At 41.0% G+C, this 24,831-nt stretch overlaps 1 protein-coding gene across 7 annotated transcripts in view; it reads right to left on the bottom strand.

Annotated features, from left to right (window-relative positions):
- dennd1a (DENN/MADD domain containing 1A) overlaps positions 1-24,831 on the bottom strand; it is a 1,078,084-nt gene that overhangs the window by 239,551 nt on the left and 813,702 nt on the right. For all 7 annotated transcript variants that reach the window (XR_005634853.1, XM_039762706.1, XM_039762705.1 and 4 more), the window contains exon 16: positions 12,135-12,175. Coding sequence is in view for 6 of the 7 variants with exons in the window: in XM_039762706.1 (XP_039618640.1) it covers positions 12,135-12,175 (41 nt within the window). In the remaining variant the exon portion in view is untranslated. The remainder of the gene's footprint in view (positions 1-12,134; positions 12,176-24,831) is intronic.

The following is a 24,831-nucleotide window of genomic DNA, read 5'->3' as shown; positions in this document are numbered from 1 at the left end:
TCCACCAGTAAGCTGGTGTGTGGTGGGCGTTCTGGCGCACTATGGCTGCCGTCGCATCATCCAGGTGGATGCTGCACACTGGTGGTGGTTGAGGAGATCCCCCCCCTTGTATGTAAAGCGCTTTGAGTGCCTTGAAAAGCGCTATATAAATGTAATAAATTATTATTATTATTATTATTATTATATTCGGTTCTTGCCTTACACCCAGTGTTGCTGGGATAATAATAACCCAAGTATTTTTACTTCAATAATACAAGTAATATAATATTAGTTTACTCACTATTACAAAATGTAATCGGACTATGTAATGCACGTTACTTTTAACGTGTTTCCACCAACACTGTGCTGCTGAGCTTAGCACTGTATGTTCAGCTCATCAGCATATGTTTAGCAATTTCTAAAGAAGTGAGACAGATTATTTCAATTAAGAGAAAGAATATTGCGATTGCCTGTGCATTTGCCTCAGGAACTTTATATTGTAACTCCATTTTCTACCCATGGCTGCTGGATGTAAATGCAAAGCAAAGACTGGAGGCCATAAACATGCACAGGCTAAGAGTGCAATGGCCAGACGCAGACTATGAAATCCTGCACTGTAACCCAGTTAAGGGTTTACATGGCCAAGTAACTGGGTTACTCACAGAGAAATCAACGTGTTTTGCTTTCTCTTGACCATCATGAGGGTATACCTGGCATTTTTGAAACCGTGTTTGTATTAATTACTGGGCTAACAGAGCACATGGAAATGCACTCATTAAGTACCACAGGTCAGGGATGAATACAACTGAGAGCAAACATGAACAGGCCTAATCAGTGCCCATTGCTTTGAAACCACCATGCAGAGGAGATTGAAACACACTAACAGACTGACACCCTAAAAATGGTGGTGCTAAACTGGAGTAAGAAGATACATTCATTAATGGAGACTCAGCATGACATGTTCATCATCTTAAGAAGCACCCCTACGTGACAAAACTAAGACAGAATATTTCACCAGACATCGATGGAGTTGTAGTCTTGGTGAGAAACGTGTCCAAATTCAGGTACACAACATGCTGCATGGAATTCAATGAATTCAGTTGGTTTACTTTTATTATGTGACTGCTCAGTTGATGAAGTAGGGAAAAAGAAATTGAGGAGGAAAAAAAAAAACACACACACACACAACAACAGGTAAACACATTGAAAATGACAAAAAAAAGGTACTCATCCGGTGTGAAGACAGACTTTAAAAACGTGTTGGTGTACCTTGCACACCTAATGGTCTGTTTAAGCTGTTTCCTCAATTGTGTTAATTAAGCGTTCAGAACGAGCACTGATGATATTAAGAGTGAGATCCATTCCGCTAACCTGAAAGTGTGACTAACAAGTCTGTTTTTACTTCCCAAACGGCTGCCTGCAGATTACACACTTGGATCATCTTGTCCCCTTCAACCCGAGATTTTTTTTTTTTTTAAAGCTATTTGGTTCTTGCAAGACGGCTTCTGTGGAGGATGTTGCTATGTTTATCACGTCTTCCCCTCGCATTCACAAAGGCGCCAGTAAGATCAGCACTGGAGTCAAACTTCTCTTCCAGCGCTGCTGAGGTAAGCATATGTAAACCGCCGTCACTAATCCCCCTGATTGGAACTGCAGGCTACCTTTGCCTTTGTTTCTGTAGGCTGGATTAAAACTAAGCCAATGCATGGCCTGTCAAAGTGTGCCGTGAAGTGCTGCACCCAGCCATCTTGGTACACGCATCACGTCAGGCCAGAGGAGTTAACACACGTCTCTTGGGCCAAACATTCATCTTCTACATGAGAAATATTGTGTTGTCTATTGTGAACAGTGCCTTTTTATAAACTCTGCTGAAAAAAATCGGTTTAACATACAATAAAGTAGGAAGATGTTCAATACTATAAAAAATTTCTTTCTGTCATAGGTACATATCAAAGGTACATGAGCTCAGGTATCATAAACTGCCTTTAAGAGGCACAAAGCAAGTTAAATGTCGCCCTTCCGTGTCCAACACAAGAAGACCAACCGATTCTGAAACTTCCATCCATCCATTATCCAATCCGCTATATCCTAACCCACGCAGACACGGGGAGAATATCTGAAAAATTCCAAGAAGAATTTAGACTTTTCTGGTGTAGCGGTTTTACATCGCAAACATGCTGTGAAAAGAACCCTTAGAAACACAGGATAGGTCCGTTTTTGAATTTGTTGCTTATTTTCTGCATTGGGATATTGTTTGCCTGGATTGCCTTTTGTTACAAGTGTTAATGTGGAAATAAACCTTTATACTTTTATAAAGATTCTGTGTTGCCATCGTATCTGGCCAAGGTTTTATGGTACACCCCTCTGTCTAGTGCAGGGGTGGTGAACTCCAGGCCTCGAGTGCCGCAGTGGTTGTAGGTTTTCATTCTTACCATCTTCTTAATTAGTGACCAGTTTTTGCTGCTGATTACTTCTTTTAATTAACTTGACTCAGGCCCCACAGTTGTTTCTTTTTCTTTAATTAGCAGCCAAACAATAATGAGACACAAAGCAAGCCACCACATGACCAGCTCCCCTGTGCCCATCACACAATATCTGAAATTAAACAGAGGTAATGGTCTTGGTAAAGTTGATCTCTCAGGTCACCAAAACATTTTGACATTGGTGCTCTTAGAAAGAACAGAAAAACAGCAGTTTTCAAAACGTGTGCTGTGGCAGAATGAGAGCAGCAACAAGCCATGGAATTAAAGAACGGGTTTAATTAACAGCAAGAACTGGCTTCTCATTAAGAGACTGGTTGGAGTGAAATTGGTTGGAGTTTGAAGCCCCAGTTTAGCTGCTCATCTGTTAGCTCGTTTCACATCTCACTTCTGCTTGGCTGTCATTTAATGAAAAAAAGAATTAATTCGAAGGGCTGAACTCTTCTAACAGGGCTATTAAAGTGATGGGGAAAAAGTGAATTAGCAGTGAAAACTGGTCACTGATTAGGAGAAGGGTTAGAATGAAAACCTGTAGTCACTGCGGCCTGCCAGGCCTGGAGTTCGCCACCACCTTCTCTAGTGAGTATTTCTGGAAGTGCCCTTGGAACCTATTGGGACTTTCATGCTTTGGAACACCGAGTTCACAACAGTAAGATGTACTAGAGTGGAGTCAGGTCATGCTGCTATGATCAACCATGTCTGGCAAAGTTATTGCTATGGAGGACACAGCATGCATTAATGTGAATGTACAGTAAGCCTACTGTGCTAGCTCTCAGAGTCAGGTGAGGGTTGAGTGCTGTGTTTTATGGGTTAGCTAGCTGTGTTACCTGCTTCAGCTCAGATATTTCATGGAATAATGGTCTTCTGTTACAGTGCCATTGGTTAATGGGATGTGTCAGAAGTACTATGTAACAAACTACATGGCTTTCTGTACACAATATCTGCATTTTTATTATTTTTATGACTAATATTACTGCCAGCCAGTGTGGTGTAGAGGTTCTGGCTTTGGACCTAGGACTTAAAAAAAAAAACTTGAGTTTGTGGATTGAAGTCCTGCTTCTGTCACTGCGTGACCATGAGCAAGTCAGTCCACAGTCCAGGCTGTGCTCCAATTGAAAAAACAAAAGAAATGTTATTAGTTGACTTCGACAAAGACAACAGTCAAATAATAAGCAATATTTTTACTATTAGGTGACAGAAGCTGGTGACTCTTGAATGTGCTATACACAATTGTCACAAATATTTCTGAATTAAATCAACTACTCCTTTTTTTTTTTTGCTTTTCCTAGTGACTTGGCCTATGTTGATTGTCATTGTAAAACACATTTTAACAGGAAAGTGTAATCTTTAGAGTCTAAACAGGTACAGTAGTCAGCTATATTCCCTCTAAACCATATGTGTCAAACTCAAGGCCCACGGGCCACATCCGGCCCGGTGTGTAATTATATCCGGCCCGCGAGATCATTTTATATACTGTATTATTGCTATTAATGGCCCGGCGATATGAAGCGCTGGTAACACAATAAACTACAGATCTCATAATGCAGCGCTTCAGCTTCCTTACCGAACACTTACCGCGTTAATCAACTCTAGCTTTTGATGCTGCAAGTTATTGCGAAGCTAGCCCTCACAATGCTGAAGAGAAAACTTGATTCTGAAAATATAGAGCCTTTAAAAACCGATGGGAGGCTGAGTATATGTTCACTGACATTGCCGGTAAGCCTGTGTGTCTCATTTGTGGAGCTAATGTGGCTGTAATTACAGAATTTAATCTAAGACGGCACTATGAGACAAAACATCAGGATAACCTTAAAGACCTCAATGCAAAGCAGAAGATACAGAAAGCAGAAGAGTTAAAGAAGAATCTGACACTTCAGCAGACGTTTTTTACCTGTGCAAAATCACAAAGTGAAGCTCCTGTGAAAGCAAGTTTTATCGTGGCAGAGGAGATCGCCAAATCAGCCAGGCCATTTACCGAGGGAGAATTTCTGAAGAGCTGCATGATCAAGGTGTTTGACGTCTTATGTCCAGACCAAAAGCAGATGCTGCCAAATGTAAGCCTGAGTAGAAATACGATTGCTGATCGAGTTTGTGAGATGGCCACTGATTTATGAACACAGTTGAGTGAAAGAAGCAAAGACCTTATTGCATACTCTCTTGCTGTGGATGAAAGTACTGACATGACTGATACTGCACAGCTGGCCATCTTCATCCGTGGAGTGGACTCCAATTTGCGCGTTACAGAGGAAATAATGGACATTAAATCGATGCACGAGACAACGACTGGAAAAACATTTTTGAAAATGTATGTCAAAGTATAACCGACATGAAACTGCCCTGGGACAAACTTATTGTACTTACAACTAATGGAGCACCATCTATTTGTAGTGAAAAAAGTGGACTAGTGGGAAGGATGCGAGTAAGGATGCAGGAAGAGAACTGTACTGGTGAGTTAACGGCATATCACTGCATCATACACCAGGAAGCACTATGTGGCAAAGTCCTGAAGATGGACAATGTAATGAGCACTGTAACACAAGCCGTAAATTTTATCCAAGCTAAAGGTTTAAATCACCGGCAATTTCAGTCCTTTATGCGGGAGACAGTTTCAGAGTTTGCTGACATTCCTTATCATACAGAGGGGCGTTGCCTAAGTCGGGGTAAAGTTCTCAACAGAGTTTTTGAGCTCAGCAACGAAATCTGTCAGTTCATGGACAGTAAAGGAAAAGACTCCACCAATTTTAGGGATGAAAAGTGGAAATGCGAGTTGGCATTTCTGGCTGACATAACAGCTCATCTCAACGCCTTAAACCTCCAGCTCCGGGGATGTGGCCGCATGATCACTGACATGTATGACGCAGTGAAGGCATTTCAAGTGAAGCTGCTTTTATGGGAGACACAAATGCACCAGTGCAACTTGCCCCATTTTCCCTGTTGTCAAGTAATGTTAAACCAAGTCGGCACAACGGTGTTCCCAAATACGCACTTTGCTGATAAAGTGAGCGCACTGCACACTGAGTTCGCATGGCGCTTTGGTGACTTTGAAGAACAAAAAAAGAATTTTGAGTTGTTTCGCAACCCATTTGCCGTTGATGTGGAAACTGCACTTGTGCAGATTCAGATGGAGGTGATTGAGCTGCAGTGTAATGGCACACTGAAGGCAAAGTACGATACTGCAGGGCCCGCACAGTTTATTCACTCCATTCCAGCAAAAATGCTCCAGCTCCGTCTACATGCGGCTCGAACCTTGTGCATGTTTGGTAGCACATATCTGTGTGAGAAGCTCTTTTCAGTCATGAAGACCAACAAAACAGCACACAGGAGTCACCTCACTGATGAGCACCTGCGGTCCATCCTGAGAATCTCCACAACACAGAACCTCACACCAAACAGAAACGAAGTTCATGCCAGGCGTCCAGCTCTGATAAAATGACATAAGAGCAAAGACAACTGAATGATTTGATTTGTTACTGCTGAAAAGAACACATTTTATTTATATTTCCAGGTTTTGTTATGCAGCATGTTCATATTTGAATTTGTATAATTTTGACAGGATATATTTTTATGGAGAGCAAAATCTTTTGGGATATTTAAAATTTAAGAATATTTTTTTTATATAAAATGACATAAGAGTAAAGAAATTTGAATGTTTGTTCTTTTAACGTTTACTTTATTTCTAACTTGTGTAATTTAGACAGGATATATTTTTATGGTGAGCAAAATATTATAAGTTATTTAAGGTTTGAGTTGATTTATTCAAGAATAATATTCCCGTCTGTCTTTATTCATATTTATGTTCAAAAAAGTTAAGTTTTAAAAGTTTAGTTTTAGTGTGTTCAATAAATGTTTATCCTGTTCGGCCCGCGACCTAAAGTGTGTTTTGGATTTTGGCCCCCTGTGCAATTGAGTTTGACACCCCTGCTCTAAACTGTGCTTTGTTCCGTTTTGAAGAAAAACTCCATATGTCAATACACCAGGTCATGTGTTGGAGCTTCGCACTGCTCCATACATCAACCAAGAAACCCTGCTCATCATTCTTGTGAGAGTGCATCGCCGTGCTCCACATCTCTCTCTCAAAAAGGAGGTCGGCGGAGCAGAATGAATAAGCATGATTAAAGTCGGTCCTCATCTAGACGTGGAAGTGCCCAAACATTTTACCACACTTTCAGCATGCAAGGACATTCAGCATTTTCTAGAAGAAATATGACTTTTACCATTCTGAATTGAGCCTTCAGAGCTTGTAAGGGCAACAAAATCCTGTTGGGTCATTTCAGGCTTCTCTCACACAAAATACACAAACATGCTTGGGTACAGGACAGTATTCACTCAGCTCAATATATTTTCTACATTTGAGATATCACTACGATACTGTATGAAAAAGTGATCAGCTAAGGGCGGAGTGGTGGCTCTGAGGCTAGGGATCTGCACTGGCAATCAAAATCCCATAAATGCCAAAAGGGACTCTGCTCTGTTGGGCCCTTAACCTGCATTTGCTGAGCGCTTTGAGTAGTGAGAAAAGCGCTACATAAATGCAAAGAATTATTATAAATATTAAGGAAGAACTTTTCAGGTTGGGTAGTTCTACTTACTAATCATGGAACCAGAGAGTGGTGACATGTTTAATATTGATCAGCACAATTAAGTAAGAATTTCACTCAGAATTAACAGGAAATGTCAGCTCATTGTGTGGGTTTTCTTTTGTTCCTCCAGTGTGGCACAGCAATCATTTACATTGCTGGTAATACCAGCTGTCCCCCGTGGCTGCGCCCACATAGTAGTGAAACAGGAAAAACTTAAAAAAAAAAAACAAAACAATCAACAGACGTTGGCACTGTATCTGATCATGTTCAGCTCTGATGGGGAGAAAAGCATGTGGCTGCGATATCTCTGGCAATCAGCGTCTACCCTCTAAAACACACATAGCTCTGATCTCTCTCTCAAAAATGTCAAACGTTACTCCTTAACAATCTGTAGATGATAATGTCTGTTGAACAAACAGGTATTGCAAGCTAAGCGGAGGCAAGGTACACTCCAACACATGGCGAGAGGTAGACCGACTCGAACAGAGGCTGGTGCGTGAGTGAGGAGGGCCCCACTCCCCTCGGCCTGCAGCATCTCTTTTGGATTCGTGGAAATAAATCGGTACTGCAAGCGAACTCTGATACTTAGCGTGATGAGAAAAGTCGCAAAATCAACCGGAATGTTCAAGCAAATTATAGAAAAAAAATCTATCTAAATCCGTTAAAGAGTTCTCTCTTGAAAAGCGGACAGACATACAGACATTGGATTTTATAAATATACACTAGCCTTCCCCCGTGGCTCTGCCCACATAGTAGTGAAACAGGACAAAGTAAAAATCAACAGACAAACAGGTATTGCTAGCTAAGTGGAGGCAAGTGTGAACACTGGCCCGGACACAGACAGGTGGACACCGATAGTTCACCCAACACACATTTATTTGCAATGTCTATATTTACACAAGTGACACACACAACCCCAGTACTTGCCCAAAGTCCAGGCCTTCAACATAATGCCTTTCTCAGGTCCACCTCCACTCCACTCCTCCCAACTCCAGCCATCGAATGGAGGGAAGCGGCCCTTTTTATAATCACCCAGACGTGGTCCAAGTGCCTCCCAATAAGCGACAGCGGCACTCCCTGGTGTGGCAGAAGTGCCGGCTGTACACCTGGAAGCAATCCGGATGTCCCTTGTCTTCTTCCCCCCAGCACTTCCTCAGGCATTCGGGTGCCCCCTGGCAGTGACCAGGGCCCCTATAGTGTTGAGCTTCTAAGCTCTGTTCCCGTGGTCCCCAAAGACACCAGAGCGGTTGTCCCCTCGTACCGTCCCCAACCGCTTGCCACACAAGTTACACTCCAAAATGTGGTGACAAGCAGACCGACTCAAACGGAGGCTAGTGTGCGAGTGAGGCGGGCCCATCCCGGATCTCTACTCCTGACATCACGCTTCCTCCTCCCCTTGCCCTGCAGTTTCTGTCTCGGAATAGCACAAATAAATCGCTCCTGCAAGTAAACTATGATTTTTAAGTTCTGTCGTGAAAAGCGGACAGACATATAGACAGACAGGCAGATGTTGGATTTTATTTATATAGAGGTACAGATTACATTCAGTACAGGACCACTAGCACTTGCACCAGGAGATTCAGAGACAGTTTTTAACCATAGGTTTGAAGACTGCTGAATGTCTCAGTCCAAGACTTTCCTCTAAGGTGGTGACTGCTAGTGCAGGACCTAAAGCATGAACTAACAACCTTCAGGTTACAAAGACTCACTCATAAGAATTCCACAGGAGGCCTCAAGATGCAAGATACCATTATTGTCACTGTAAAATACAATGAAATATTGTTTGAAGCAAGCCTATAGATGCCTTAGATAAAAGTACATAAGAGTGGATAACAAACTTAAGTAAACATTAAACTATGAGAAGCATAGTTACTATGAACAGTCCCAAATATATACAGAGTAAAAATAAAGGTAAACGTGTAAGCATAAATACAGGTGCCAGTCATAAAATTAGAATATTATGACAAAGTTGATTTATTTCAGTAATTCCATTCCAAAAGTGAAACTTGTATATTAGATTCATTCATTACACACAGACTGATGTATTTCAAATGTTTATTTCTTTTAATTTTGATGATAATAACTGACAACTAATGAAAGTCCCAAATTCAGTATCTCAGAAAATTAGAATATCAATTAAGACCAATGCAAAAAAAAAGGATTTTTAGAAATGTTGGCCAACTGAAAGGTATGAACATGAAAGTATGAGCATGTACAGCACTCAATATTTAGTTGGGGCTCCTTTGGCCTGGATTACTGCAGCAATGCGGCGTGGCATGGAGTCGATCAGTCTGTGGCACTGCTCAGGTGTTATGAGAGCCCATGTTGCTCTGATAGTGGCCTTCAGCTCTTCTGAATTGTTGGGTCTGGCGTATTGCATCTTCCTCTTCACAATACCCCATAGATTTTCTATTGGGTTAAGGTCAGGCGAGTTTGCTGGCCAATCAAGAACAGGGATACCATGGTCCTTAAACCAGGTACTGGTAGTTTGGCACTTTGTGCAGGTGCCAGGTCCTGTTGGAAAATGAAATCTGCATCTCCATAAAGTTCGTCAGCAGCAGGAAGCATGAAGTGCTCTAAAACTTCCTGGTAGACGGCTGTGTTGACCTTGGACCTCAGAAAACACAATGGACCAACACCAGCAGATGACATGGCACCCCAAACCATCACTGACTGTGGAAACTTTACACTGGACCTCAAGCAACGTGGATTCTGTGCCTCTCTTCTCTTCCCCCAGACTCTGGGACCTTGATTTCCAAAGGAAATGCAAAATTTACTTTCATCAGAGAACATAACTTTGGACCACTCAGCAGCAGTCGAGTCGAGAGCGCTTCTGACGCTGTCTCTTGTTCAAGAGTGGCTTGACACAAGGAAAGCGACAGCTGAAACCCCATGTCTTGCATACGTCTGTGTGTGGTGGTTCTTGAAGCACTGACTCCAGCTGCAGTCCACTCTTTGTGAATCTCCCCCACAGTTTTGTTTCACAATCCTCTCCAGGGTGCGGTTATCCCTATTGCTTGTACACTTTTTTTCTACCACATCTTGTCCTTCCCTTCGCCTCTCTATTAATGTGCTTGGACACAGAGCTCTGTGAACAGCCAGCCTCTTTAGCAATGACCTTTTGTGTCTTGCCCTCCTTGTGCAAGGTGTCAATGGTCGTCTTTTGGACAACTGTCAAGTCAGCAGTCTTCCCCATGATTGTGTAGCCTACAGAACTCGACTGAGAGACCATTTAAAGGCTTTTGCAGGTGTTTGAGTTAATTAGCTGATTAGAGTAAGTGTGGCACCAGGTGTCTTCAATATTGAACCTTCTCACAATATTCTAATTTTCCGAGATACTGAATTTGGGACTTTCATTAGTTGTCAGTTATAATCATCAAAATTAAAAGAAAAAAACATTTGAAATACATCAGTCTGTGTGTAATGAATGAATCTAATATACAAGTTTCACTTTTTGAATGGAATTACTGAAATAAATCAACTTTGTCATGATATTCTAATTTTATGACTGGCACCTGTAGATAAGTAATAATATATATTATAATATAGCGCTTTTCTCACTACTCAAAGCGCTCAGCAATTACAGGTTAAGGGCCTTGCTCAAGGGGCCCAACAGAGCATAGTCCCTATTGGCATTTACGGGATTCGAACTGGCAACCTTCCAGATCCCTAGCCTCAGAGCCACCACTCCGCCTAAATAAATGAAGTCACAGTGAAGATCGCAGTAAATGTAAGTCTTGAGTATACATGGGTCATGTACTGTATACGTGTGTGACTATGTGTGGTTGATGCATATGTTGTTTTTGTTATAGAAAGAGTCAGTGATTGCTGTGCATTCAATAGTCAGATTGCTTTGGGGTGAAAGTTGTTACTGGCAGTACAGGCTATGAAGTGCATGCCAGAGGGCAGAGAAGTAAAAATGCTATGACCAGAGTGGGTTGGATTCTCTACAAATGTTCTTTGCTTTTCTGCTGCAGTGGGTAGTGAAGATATCTTCCAGTGATAGTGCCAGTAATTCTCTGGGATGTTTTGATGAAACACCGGAGCGTCTTCCTGTTCTCAGAGGTGCAGCCAGAGTACCAAGCTATAATGCAGTACGTGACAATACGTTGTGCTTTGTTTAGGCTCCTCAGAAAGTGAAGCCTCTGAAGACTTTTCTTGGCTATTGCTGTCGTGTTTGTTGTCCATGACAGGTCCTGGCTGATGTGAACTCCCAAGAATCTGAAACTCTGGACTGTCTTCACCCTCTCGCCGTTAATGCTTTTGAATGTAGTCCAGTCTCCTGAAGTCCAGAATCAATTCCTTTGTTTTCCTGGAATTGAGTACAAGGTTGATGTTCTGACTTCAACTCTCCAGATTCTCAACCTCTTCTCTAGAGGCTGCTTTGTCATTATTTTAGAACCGGCGACCTTCCGATTGCCAGTGCAGATCCTTAGCCTCAGAGCCACCACTCTGCCTATTTTTCTTAAGTAGATAAAACAGCGTTTATTCCGACTTTTATCCTGCTCTGTTTTTTCTCTCTCTGTTTCGGATTATCAGTCCAAAGGTTAAACCAGGTTGCACAACAAAATATCTAAATAATTCTCAAAAAAAGTACACATCATTTAAAAAACTAAAATATTAATCTTAGTAATCTAGGTTGAATTTTACAAAAATGGATACACTAACTACAAAGAAAATGAGATCAACACCTAATGACCACAAAACAAAGATCAATAACATCGTGCTAAGTAACAAAATAGTGCTGGGCAGAAAATCTCCAAGGGAAATAACAGGATTAGATTTGGACTTGACCTGTGAATCTACAGCTCACATGGATTCTAGCTGCATACTGGCACCCCAGTCAGGGCACACTAACCTATTGGCTCTATCATGCCAACTACAGAAATAAGAATACTACATTTAATCAGGCAACTATTTTCACTGATAGCAGGAAATAACTCACGATTAAGAAATTGGGTAGATGAAAGACTAGTCAGCAGGCATAGCAGGTCTTGAGGCCAGGATTGAGACACAATTATTTAGTGCAGTGTCAGAGTAAGATATTAACAGGTAGTTTAATTAAAAAAAAAGAATTTAAAAAGGTTTTTCTTACCTTTACAGTTGACAGCCACTGGTGGTATGTTTTATCGCTACCTGCAAAGAAAAAAGGAGAGAATTCAGGCTATGACTTTTTACATTTCTCTTGATGCACACAGATAGTAGCATTACAATTTGGAGAAACACTTTATTTTAGATACTCCAAAAATGCTTCTGTTACTCTTATGTAACAATACCTTCACAAAGGCTTGTTATGGTCTAAACTACGCTCATAAAGCATCAAGAAAGAGGTTATTCATCTCTGTGCAGCGTGGCATGTTAAAAGCATTTGATATGCTGCTGACTTATGAATATGAAGGATTCTAAGGTCTTATACTGAAGTGTATAATGTCAAGAGAAAAATGTCTCAGTTAAGCCATCTCTGACCATTCAAAAGTGAACTTGCTTTAGTAGACCATGTTGCACAGATGAATAACCACTTCCCTGATGCTTTATAAGTGTTATGTGTTATTAACACCAAACAAAACCTTTGTGTTAAGGTCTTCTTGAATAAGAGTAAAGGAGTATTAGATGCATGTTTGCAGTACCAAAACTAAAGAGTTACTGAATTTGGTGCCAACAGCATTAATCTTTTTCCCAACCTGCCTTGTGTCAACGGTACGGGATGGTGTGGGGAATGTTTTCTTAGCACACTTTGGGCCCATTAATACCAATCAATAATCGTTTGAAAGCCATTGCTCATTTCAGTATTCAACATGTGCATCCCCTCATGACCACATTGTACCCATCTTCTAAAAGGTACTTTCAGCATAAGGTGGCACCATGTTACATAACAATGAATTCAGTGTTCCTCAGTGGCCTACCCAGTCACCGGATGTTAACCCAGCAGAGCACCTTTGGGATGTGGTAGAACAGGAGATTCACAGCATGAAGGTGCAACTAACAAATCTGATAAATTGCATCATGCAGTCCTGTAAACATGGACCAGAATCTCAAAGGAATGTTTCTGACATCTCATGGAATCCATGGCATGAAGAACTGAGGCTGTCTTAAGAGCAAAAAGGGGCCCTATCCAGAATGAGGCATAGTGGTCCTAGGAATATGTTCAATGAGTGTATGTGCAAGTGAAGGAGGAACCCATGATGGGCTGGCAACCTGTCTTGAGTCGAGTGCTGCTAAGACCGACGCTGGTACCCTCAATGCAGAATTAGATTAAGTAAATTCAAACGTGTGTGTTACATGGCATGGTGTGGATATACTGCTTAACATGAATTTGTTCAACCAGCCAGTGCTTTGCTCCAGTAACATGTATTGTAATTTATTAAATTCTTGGCTTAATACATGACGTATTATGTCATTAGACATGACATAATAATAATAACAATAATAATTCTTCACATTGACAGTGTGCTTTTCTCATTATTCAAAGTGGGGAACCACTTCAACCACAACTAACGTGTAGCATCCACCTGGATTATGCAACAGCAGCCATTTTTGTGGCAGTACACTCACCACACATTAGCTGGTAGGTGATGATGGGGTGAGAGAGAGACAGCTAGATAGAGACAAGGGATGATGAAGGGGCCAGAGTGACTAGGCTGGGGTAGGCAATTTAGCTTGGACATCAGGATACACCCTGCGCTTTACGAAGGATGCCCATGGAACTTTTATGACCACAGAGAGTCAGCACCTCAGTTTTACATCTCATCTGAAGGATGCCACCATTTCTACAGCACAGTGTCCCTGTCACTGCAATGGGTTCCACATTCAGACCACAGGGTCAGCACCCCCTGCTTGCCTCACCAACAGCTCTTCCAGCAAAAACCCAAGCTTTTCCCAGTGGTCTCCCAGCCAAGTACTGGTCAGGCCCGAACATATTAACAGTAAGTAAAATTCTACTGAGACCCTAAAAAAATAACAAACCGAAGTCAATTGAGTCATTATGTTTGTGGCTGCCCTTTTTAATCAATGCTAAAAATAAAATAAAAAGATCAACAGTCACCATTCTTTTTTCCCAATGCCAGCATTACCCCGTCTCCAACGACCCACTAAAATTTAGCCAATAGAAATTAAAAATGAGAGGATATATATATATATATATATATATATATATATATATATATATATATATATAAATATATGACTTTCAAAGATGATATGCGGCTTTCATTCGAAATATTCAATGTTCAGTGAATTAAATGGAGCATAGATGAGAAGTTAGGGCATCCATTCAGAAAAGGTAATTTTGCTTGGTTCAGAAGTGACTTTGTTGCAAGGATAATGAGTATGAAGTAGGTTTGTTAGCTGGCTTTTGATGCCGTTGCCGCATAAGTTAGATGGGCCATTACCATCGACTGCTCAATGCGGTGCAGTGAGCTTCGAGATATTTAATCCTTTCAGACTGGGGCAGGGCAGGACAGACTTGATATTGCTTGCATGACCGCGCTCCACTGCAGCCGTAGCTCAGGGCAAATTGTTATTACACTTCAAGTAAGTCTTAGGAGAAGATTTGAGAACTGTGCTGTAGAAAGATGCCTTTTGATGGCTATGTTCTGCTGCTATAAATAACTGCTGTGTGTTTACAGGAGCTCAGCCCCCTTAAAATGTTCTTATTAATTATGGCATTAGAAGGCCGCATACACATATGGATGGCTACACTAAAACACAGTTTGGAGTTCTTTTCCATGTTTGTTTCCTTTGTTTACAAATTTCCATGGGTATAAAAATGCTAAAATTGATGTAAATCTATTCTGGTTTACGTACCTCTACTCACATTATGTATTGGTTTAGCTTTCTGATTAATAATTTATGTACCTCTTTACTTCCTCTGTCTTTCATGTCACCACAAAAATAATGTACTGTCAAGGAGGTACATTTTCACACAGGCCCACTGAGGCTAAGTTGTTGAAATCATGGAGAGGGTTTTTAAAGAATCACACATAGTTTTCTGAAAAAAATGAGCTACACCCAATGAAATGCTTTTTCTTTTTTATAACTTTGTGTCAGGAGTGATTTGTGACAGACGGGTATCAGCAAGAGTGACAGACAAGGTCTACAGGACGGTAGTGAGACCAGTTATGTTATCTGGGCTGGAGACGATGGCACAGGAGATAGAGCTGGAGGTGGCTGAGTTAAAGATGTTACGATTTGCATCGGGCGTGACGAGGATGGATAGGATTAGAAATGAGGACATTAGAGGGTCAGTTCAGGATGGACGGTTGGGAGACAAAGTCAGAGAGGCGAGATTGCGTTAGTGTGGACATCTGCAGAGGAGAGATGCTGGGTATATTGGGAAAAGGATGCCAATGATACAGCTGCTAGAGAAGAGTAAAAGAGGAAGGCCTAAGAGAAGGTTTATGGATGTGGTGGGAGAGGACATGCAGCTGATGGGTGTGACAGAACAAGATGCAGAGGACATAAAGATATGGAAGAAGATAATCCACTGTGGCGACCCCTAACAGGAACAGCCGAAAGAAGAAGTAGAAGTGTACATAAGAAAATTTGATCTTCATTCGAACAGCATCTTTAGATTAAGTTGATGCAACTGAAAAAAACTGGAAATTTGACTTTGCAATAATTTATTTAGTGAACACTGAACAGATATACCACTTTTGTGTGTGGAAAAAGTAATTCCACTCTTGCATTTCCAAGCTGGCATTTCCTGTAACTGTCTAGCAGTCTCTACCATTGATTGGGACAACTTTTTTTGCCCACTTCTCTGCGCAGAATTCTTTTAGTTGTGCAGTTTTTGAAGGGTGTCTTGCGTACACAGCACATTTCAAATCCCTCAGCAGCATTTTAAGAGGATTGCTTTCAAAAGGTTCCTTTTACTGGTGTGTTTCTAGTCAATATCATGTTGCAAGGTCCACTTTTGATTGAGCTTCAATCTCCTGACAGAAAGGCTCACATTATCACCAAGTACCTTCTGGTACAATGAAGAATTCATAGTGGATTCCACGACTGTAAGCTGCCCAGGCCCTAATGGAGCAAAGCAGCCCCAAACCTGAACATTTCCAACTCAATGCAGTAAGGTGGGTGCTATTTACAGTATAGTTGCTATTAGGCTCTTCTGATCAAATGCTGTCTTTGGTGTTTCTTAACAATAAAATTACCAGAGCCAGCGAAAAAACCCGTAAATCTGGCACACCTTAAATCCCTTCGCACCTCTCCGTCAGCGTCTTTTGTCTTCTAAAACCTGAACAGTACCAACCAGAAAACACTGTCGCACTAATGAAATATTATTTGAAAATGAACAGTGTCAGATCAGCTGTAAATGTATGACATTTCTAAAAGTTAGCATTTTTCAGTCTTATTCTCTCAGTCACGTTCACATAAACCATCCCCCCACTTTGATCTGACTCTAACTAACAGCGTCAATATAAATTCACACCTGATCTAACGCTGTTTGTTTTGCAATAATATTGCATTAGTGCGACGATGTTTTCTGATTGGTACTATTCAGGTCATGATTTCTTCAAATTGTCACATATATTTGTTTCTTTATTTTTTTTCCAGTGCTGCGGTGACATAATGCACCAGAAGGCGTGAGCTTATTCAGTGTGGCAGGAGCACGCAGGTGGCTGGTTGCTTGAGCTACAACAAGCTTGACTTGGCGGTGATCAATGCACATGTACTGTACAAGGCATGCACAGGGGGGCACTGAGAAAAGAAGAGTGTTCATGGCTCACCTTGCAGAGGAGCTTCATCGTCACTTCTTACAAGCAAATGCGATGGATAAAGCAAAAGAGGATGCAACATCGACAAGCTTCTGTTCCAAGACCGCCTCTTCCCCAGTCCCTTCAGTGTAATAGTAACCACAGCACAGAGAAAAGTGTGTACAATGCAACAGGTACACATGTCGTAAATGTAGAAACGACGGTCCTGAGTGTGTGAGAACTGTTAACATTTGAATCTGATGATTGCATATAGCGTGGAACTGACCCCTCTGTACTATTCTTTCCTCTACATGTCCTGGATTACAAAAGAAACAGTACTGTGAACCCAAAAGTGGACACTGGCAAGATCTGGAAAAAAAAAAAACGCGGTCACTGATTACAAGTGCAAGAAGGCAGGCAAATGAATATGAATAATATGAATAATGTTGCATCAGTACCACAATGTTTTCCAAAATGTACTATATATAAAATGCATAATTCCAAATATCATATATATCTATGTCTCTGTTTTTTTGTCAGTGCAGCTCTGACATCACGGACCATAAGGAACAAACTAATTCAGCGTGAGCAGGAACACTCAATAAAAATGAATAAAAAAAAAATAAAAAATTCAAGTGACAATGAGATATGAAGAAGTCAGATTCACCAGCATTTGTGTGTCAGCTTTTATCCATCCAGATCAAAGAATGTCCAGTTCCATTGTCTCAAAACACCACTTACATCTACAGTTATTCCCAGTTTCAGATAAAAAGTAACTGCGTAAGATCCCATTGGGGGGGGGCCGTTAGTATGTATCGTGACTGAGAGAATAAAAGTGAGAAAAAAAAAAAAAAAACGCTAACTTTTACAAGTACTTTAAACTTACTGCGGCTGTTACAGACGCAAATCAAATATATGTTTTTATTGTACAATATTAACATTAAGAGCAGCTCACTACTCAAAACGGTAAATATACAAGGTAGTGAGGATCGAAACCAGGACTCTTGATTACAAGTCACCAATTCTTACCGCTGCGCTATGGAAACTGTTGCGTCATCCTTGAAAATTTTGTGAAAGTGTTTATTTGATCTTTGGACTTCAGGCTTTACACATTATATAGCTTCTGTCTACATTTTGTCATTAATTACTAAAATATGAAAAACGTTTAAGTTTTAATGATGTGTTTACACAGATTATTGTACAAACGGAACACACATGAAGATCTATTATTTCTATTCTAAAACTCCAGCACTTCACTCTCAGATAATCAAGGATGAAAGTGGGAGAACTTTGTGCCCATTCTGCGGCGGGGGGTGGGATGGCATAGTAGGCTGCTTGTCTTGATCAGCACATTTACAAGACAAAAGACGCTGACGGAGTGGTGCGAAGGGATTTAAGGTGGGCCGGATTTACAGGTTTTTTCGTAGGCTTTGGTAATTCTAGTGTTAAGCCCATCTGGGAGTCCATCAGACACAGCTGTTAATGGATTAGCAGTGACTGTGACACCAAGACTATCTGATAGGCATTCAAAGATTTTTCTCTAAAATGATGTTAATTTGGTGCATGCCCAAAACATGTGAAAATACTTTTCATGTGACTAAATGGGTCTGCTGCCTTCCAATCATAGAGCTGCCAAAATGGATGGTAAAGATCAGTGAACTCCAGGTTTCACCTCATACCACTCCCCTGCTGCTATGCCCACCCTCTGGATCCTGTAAAATGCTCTGTGCTGTATCAGTTGACCATCTGATATGATCAAGAGAATTTATTACACTCTTCCTAAAATCTGTTAAACATGCAATGTCAGTGTAGATTATTTCTTCAGCTATTAAATGGGGTTTCTTCTCTGTAACCCCAAAACTTGCTCAATTTGGGTTTGTGGGTAAATGTGCCCTACAATTACCTGGTGCTACATTCAGGAATGGATTCCACTTCATATACAATGCTGCCAGGACATGCTTCACCTACCTGTCTGTTTTAAACGGATAACCAATTTAGAAAATGGACGAATAAATAACAGTAGCAAATATATGAAAGATCTACCATATGTAACAGTACAGAGAGAAAAGAGACAGACAGAGAAAACTTTCTAGTAAATATCTTCAAATGACATTGTGATGGATGATCATGGAAGATATCCAGTTACTGATATTTAGAAGGTGATTAGTTTTGTATATATATCTTTTATATTTATATATATTATGTTTTGTATATACAAAGTAAAATGTACTCTATATGTGTGTGTCAAAAAGTACTTTGAAACTTGTTAGAAAGTAAACAGAATTTCACACCTATGGTTTGTGTTTTGCATATGGAAAGGAGCAGGAGAAAAGTGTCTATGCTTACCCCTCCAGCCGTTCTTTGTAAGAAGAAATCAAAAGGTCAAATTATTAAGCGTGTTAATAATTTGCATTCTTGTCACCAGTCTACAGTAAACTGAAGGATTTAGAGGGAAAACTAAATGTTGCAAAACACACACCTACATGCATAGCACACTATGGGGGTCTCACAGATCTTTAAAATGATTCCTCACCCAGGAGCACACTCATAAAAAGCAGATGAATTTCTAGCACCTGTATGTGTAATGGAAAGATGTGGGCTGAAGAAAGAACAAATGAAGCGAGAACCTGTGCTTCACCCTTCAGGGAGCTTCTCACCAATACTGCAATCAAACTTTTTTTTAACAAGGAAATGAACGGGGCAACAGCTGATAAAACCTGTGAAATGTTTTCTTTTTGGATATAACAGGGAGCCTCCATTTCCATAATATGTAGCCCTAACGTCTCCAGGACTTGTGCCAGGTTCAAGTTTTTGTTCACCACTTTGCTGTTAACAGCCAGGCCAGCTTGTGCTGCAGTACTTTTCTAAATATCTGCTTCTGTGTTTCACCAACTCCTCTGTAATGACCAATGCTTTTAAATTTAGCAATCTGGGCTATGCTGTAAGCCAACTTTCTATGGCAAACGCTCAAAGGAGCTTGTGATTATAAATGCAATCTCTTAAATGTCTTTTTAATTTTTTTTTTTAGAAATTACAGCACACTGCAGAAATTGCAAGAAACTGGAATCAATTCAATGACGTACCTTACTGCATAAATAAATATGGTGATAGCATACACTGTGTAGCTATAGACTTTTTAAAATGTGCATCTGTCAAAGAAAAATGTACTTTAGTGATTACAAAGTCTATAGAGGAAGCGTTATCAAGAAGACATGCGCTAGAATAAAGTCAATGTGGGGTTAGATGTGTTCCTTAATATGGTGCACCTTTATGAGGGAGCCACAACAGCTTACAATATTGATTACTGGGAATGGTCTGTGGGGGGAGTAACACCAGTTCAGAAGATGCATGAAGTCCGAATAAAAGAGTCAGGAAGGCTAGCTACACTATTGGACTTACTGGAGACAGTGGGAATAAAAGCGCAACATGGCAAACCGTACGCCATTGGGGCTTGTGCCTTTAGGCACTAGTTCTTCTAAAACCGGCATGCTATGATGTACCAATGAGGTTCTAATTGCCTAAACCCAAACAATGGTATAATGCCTCCTCCCAATGTGCCCATCTCCTTCCTGGCCAGTTACAACAGACACACTGCCATTAAGATGGTGTTTCTTTATAGACACAACATATGGACCTTCTAATGCACAGCAAAAATGCAGTCAATAAAGTACATTACGTTCTAAGTTGCTGTAAGGCATTTTATTGGTTTTCAAGGACAAACTCAATCATAACAACATAGAACATATTAGGAATACAGTCAGAGTGTAAAAAATGTAACACAATTCAAAAGTGAATCTACAGTATCTATTTATCTATCTATGGCTTTGGAAAACATCTTGTATCACCCCAGTCCCATAGGTATCACGTCCTGGTGAGCTGAATGACTTCCGGCCTGTCGCTCTGACGTCACATGTGATGAAGACCATGGAGTGGCTGCTGCTTCACCACCTGAGGCCACAGGTCCGCCACGCCCTCGACCCTCTGCCTTTCGCATACCAGGAGAAGGTGGGAGCGGAGGATGCCATCATCTATAGGCTACACCGATCCCTCTCCTACTTGGACAGAGGCAGTGGTGCTGTAAGAATTATGTTTCTGAACTTCTCTAGCGCCTTCAACACCATCCAACCTCTGCTTCTTAGGGACAAGCTGACTGAGATGGGAGTAGATTCACACCTGGTGGCATGGATCGTGGACTATCTAACAGACAGACCTCAGTATGTGAATCTTGGGAACTGCAGGTCTGACGTGGTGAGCGGCACAGGAGCGCTGCAGGGGACTGGTGACAATGCTATCGTGGGCGGCATCAGGGGTGGGCAGGAGGAGCAGTATAGGAAGCTAATCAAGGACTTTGTTAAATGGTGCAGCTCAAACCACTTACACCTTAACACCAGCAAGACCAAGGAGCTGGTGGTGGATTTTAGGAGGACCAGGCCTCTCATGGACCCTGTGATCATCAGAGGTAACTGTGCAGAGAGTGCAGACCTATAAATACCTGGGAGTGCAGCTGGATGACAAATTGGATTGGACTGCCAATACTGATGCTCTGTGCAAGAGAGGACAGAGCCGACTATACTTTCTTGGAAGGTTGGCATCCTTCAACATCTGCAATAAGATGCTGCAGATGTTCTACCAGACGGTTGCAGCGAGCGCCCTCTTCTATGCGGTGGTGTGCTGGGGAGGCAGCATAAAGAAAAGGGATGCCTCACGCCTGGACAAACTGGTGAGGAAGGCAGGCTCTACTGTAGGCACAGAGCTGGACAGTTTGACATCCGTGGCAGAGCGACGGGCACTGAGCAGGCTCCTGTCAATCATGGAAAATCCACTTTACAGGATCATCTCCAGACAGAGGAGCAGCTTCAGGGACAGACTGCTGTCGCCGTTCTGCTCCACTGACAGACTGAGGAGACCCCACACTATTATTATTATTGTCTGTTTTTTTACCTGCATTTTTATTACTCTTTAATTTAATATTGTTTTTTGTATCAGTATGCTGCTGCTGGAGTATGTGAATTTCCCCTTGGGATTAATAAAGTATCTATCTATTATATAGTGCCTTTCCTATCTATCTATCTATCTATCTATCTATCTATCTATCTATCTATCTATCTATCTATCTATCTATCCTTAAACTGTGTTTTTCATCTTTTGGTCTTGGTTCCATCTCACAATATTCCTTAGTCACTCTTCTGTACCTTAACAGTTTTATTTTATCATAGCTCGTCATGGTGAGTTACATGTAGGGACTGTTGAGAACATTACAATTGAGTTCCTCGAATGGCCGCACTAGAAAACTAACAGTAATCGGGGATGCACAATGTAGCTTTTTCCAACTCGCTGTGTTTTTTCTAAGAAAAGACTGTGAGTGGAATTGCAAGTAAAGTCATGCAGAGTAATGGCAGCTTTAGCTGGCTAGCAGCCATGCCATCTGCCCCTCACAAAAGATAATCTGCCTTAAGGTAAGCATGTTTTGGGCCCGGCCAGTACTTGGATGGGAGACATTCTTGAAAAAGCTTGGGCTGCTACTTGGAGAGGAGTTAGTGAGGCCAGCAGGGGATACCTATCTTGTGATCTGTGTATAAGGACGTTTATCTTTAAAGAAGGATGCTGTTTCATTGTATGAAATTTAAAACCTAAGTCCCAATGTCCTTTGGTCATAAAACATCCCTTTGCACCCTTTGAAAACAGTATGGTGCATTCTGATGTCCGGGCAAAATTGCCCATCACTGCCTTGTCCATTCTTGCCCCCTCAGCATCTTCTTGTCCCTTAAAGGCTAACGATATCTCTCACCCCATCACCACCTAATAGCTAATGTGTGGTGGAAAAATGGCTGCTGTCACATCATCCAGGTGGATGCTGCATATTGGGGATGGCTGAAGTGGCTCCTGACTGTCTACCTACAGTTTTGAGTGTCTAGAAAAGCATTATATAAATGTTTTTACCAATATGTATCTATGTCTATTTCCTGTCCACCTAACTAAAAGGCATTTTAATGACATGCCTACTAACAGGCTAGGGACCAAAGTAAAACAACAAGGGATTCATTGAGCAATGTCTACAAGTGTGTAGAATAAATCTAAGCATAGAAAATTACTCTACTCATTATCTATTATATGACTATGTTTTTCAAAATTAATTGAGGACAAAAGTGGGGTTCTGAAGACACCAGTGCTGGACCAGTTCTTTTGTTAACTTACTGTATACCTGAAGAAGGGGCCTGAGTTGCCTCAAAAGCTTGCATATTGTAATCATTTTAGTTAGCCAATAAAAGGTGTAATTTTGTTTGGCTTTTCTCTACATTCATAATGGCTAACACAGTACAGCACACTAAGTACTACTTACTGTATATAAATTACTCACATAAAAAAAGCCAACACAGAAATTAAATTTGCTGATGGTGCGAAATCAGATAGATTAGCACATGAACCCTCAAGTTAGTCAATTAAGGAACAGCAGAAAATTCAAATATGGCAGATATGTAGAAAATGAAGCTTTATAGAAATATATACAGTATATAAAGTCGTAAAATATAAAACATCTACAATGGAAAGGAGGGTCTTAGGCTACATGAGAAAGCTTTTAGAATCAGCACATCTGGAATAATTTTTAAGGGTCTCAAATATTACAAAAAAGAATGTAACAACAGTGTGGGGAAAAATCAGAGAAAAGCTACTGGACACACTCCAGAACAAAGTGCTTATGACTACAATGAAAGGCTGAATGAGTAAAATGATTACATTTAAAACAAACGGAGATTATGAAGTTCTACCACCAAAGTGTTTAAAATTAAGAAGGGAGAAAGAAGATGGATAACAGATGCTTGACACTTTTTATTGAAAATTCTACAGCATGTATCATAACATGGATTAGAAAATGAACTGCAGTACCCGTGCCTCTACATTGGTTTCTTTCCATTTAAGTTTAGAGCTGGCTTCAAAATTACCATTCTGAGATATAAAGTCATGAATGATTGGAGGACTTGTTGTAGAAGCCCGATGGAAGGTCTGTCTGATCTAATTCTGTTCGACTTTGTCTTTTCCATTTTCTGTGATCAGCAATACTTTTTCAGGCATCTGTACAAATTGACATTTGTAGTACTGAGTAGTGGTCGAGTCTCTGGACTTCAAACCTGGAGAATGTGAGTTCAAATTCCATTACTGGCACCGTGTGACCATCAGCAGGTTATTTCAGTTACTTGGTTACTGCGCTCCAATTGGAAAAACAAAAGAAACGGAACCAGTTGCACCACTAAGATGTTGTAAGCTACCTTAGATAAAGGTGTCAGCCAAATAAATGTAAAAGACCTAATTTGCTTTATGTATTCTATGCATATGTCTGCATGTGCAGTACCTTCTTTAAAAATGTATCACATTAAATACAGTATGTGTACTCAGGAAAAATACCAATACTCACCTTCAACGGGCAAGTTTAAAGGACAAATCAAGAAAGAAAAAAAAAAAAAAGGCTGTGCACGTGCTAGTAAACAGTGCCCACTGTGTTATTGTGCTGGTGCCACAGGTTCACTTGGGCATGCAAACTGAAATGTTTAAGTACACCTGCACTGGTGGAGGTTTTACAAAGTCTCTGTGCATATTGTGACATGCTGGTTCAATGCGTCATAGTGACATGGCTTGTCCCAGGTGCTGCACACAACACGCCTGCCATGACACTCTGACCACATTTGTCTAAAAGGCATTATCTATCATATTTGTCACAGAAGCAACAGTTCCACATGTGTGCATTAACATGTCTCGGCACTGTGTGACGATGAGGGTTCTTTCTCTTTTCATTTTTTTTCTGATCCCCCTTTCCTAACCAACTCGCGCTTCTTATATTAAAGGGGGGTGTGGGGGCGGCATAGCAGCTGCAGCACATTAGCCACAGGACCAATCACCGATGTGGGCAGTCCCTCATCTGTGCACTAGGTGAGAAATGCCCACACCCCAGATCGCCCCGTGGCTTGCTACAGCCACCATGAACCCTTACCAAGCGAGCGCGGCGATTATTTATTTAAATAAATGGCCTTTGCTCAGCGAGCTGTGGACCCCCACACACTGTCATAGAAGCAGCACAAAACGTTTGGCTTATTCTCCACTGTA

Source organism: Polypterus senegalus, chromosome 9, assembly GCF_016835505.1.
Source record: "Polypterus senegalus isolate Bchr_013 chromosome 9, ASM1683550v1, whole genome shotgun sequence".
Taxonomy (NCBI): Eukaryota; Metazoa; Chordata; class Cladistia; order Polypteriformes; family Polypteridae; genus Polypterus; species Polypterus senegalus.
The sequence above is the reverse complement of the archived record's forward strand: the minus strand, read 5'-3'. Positions and strand labels throughout refer to the sequence as shown.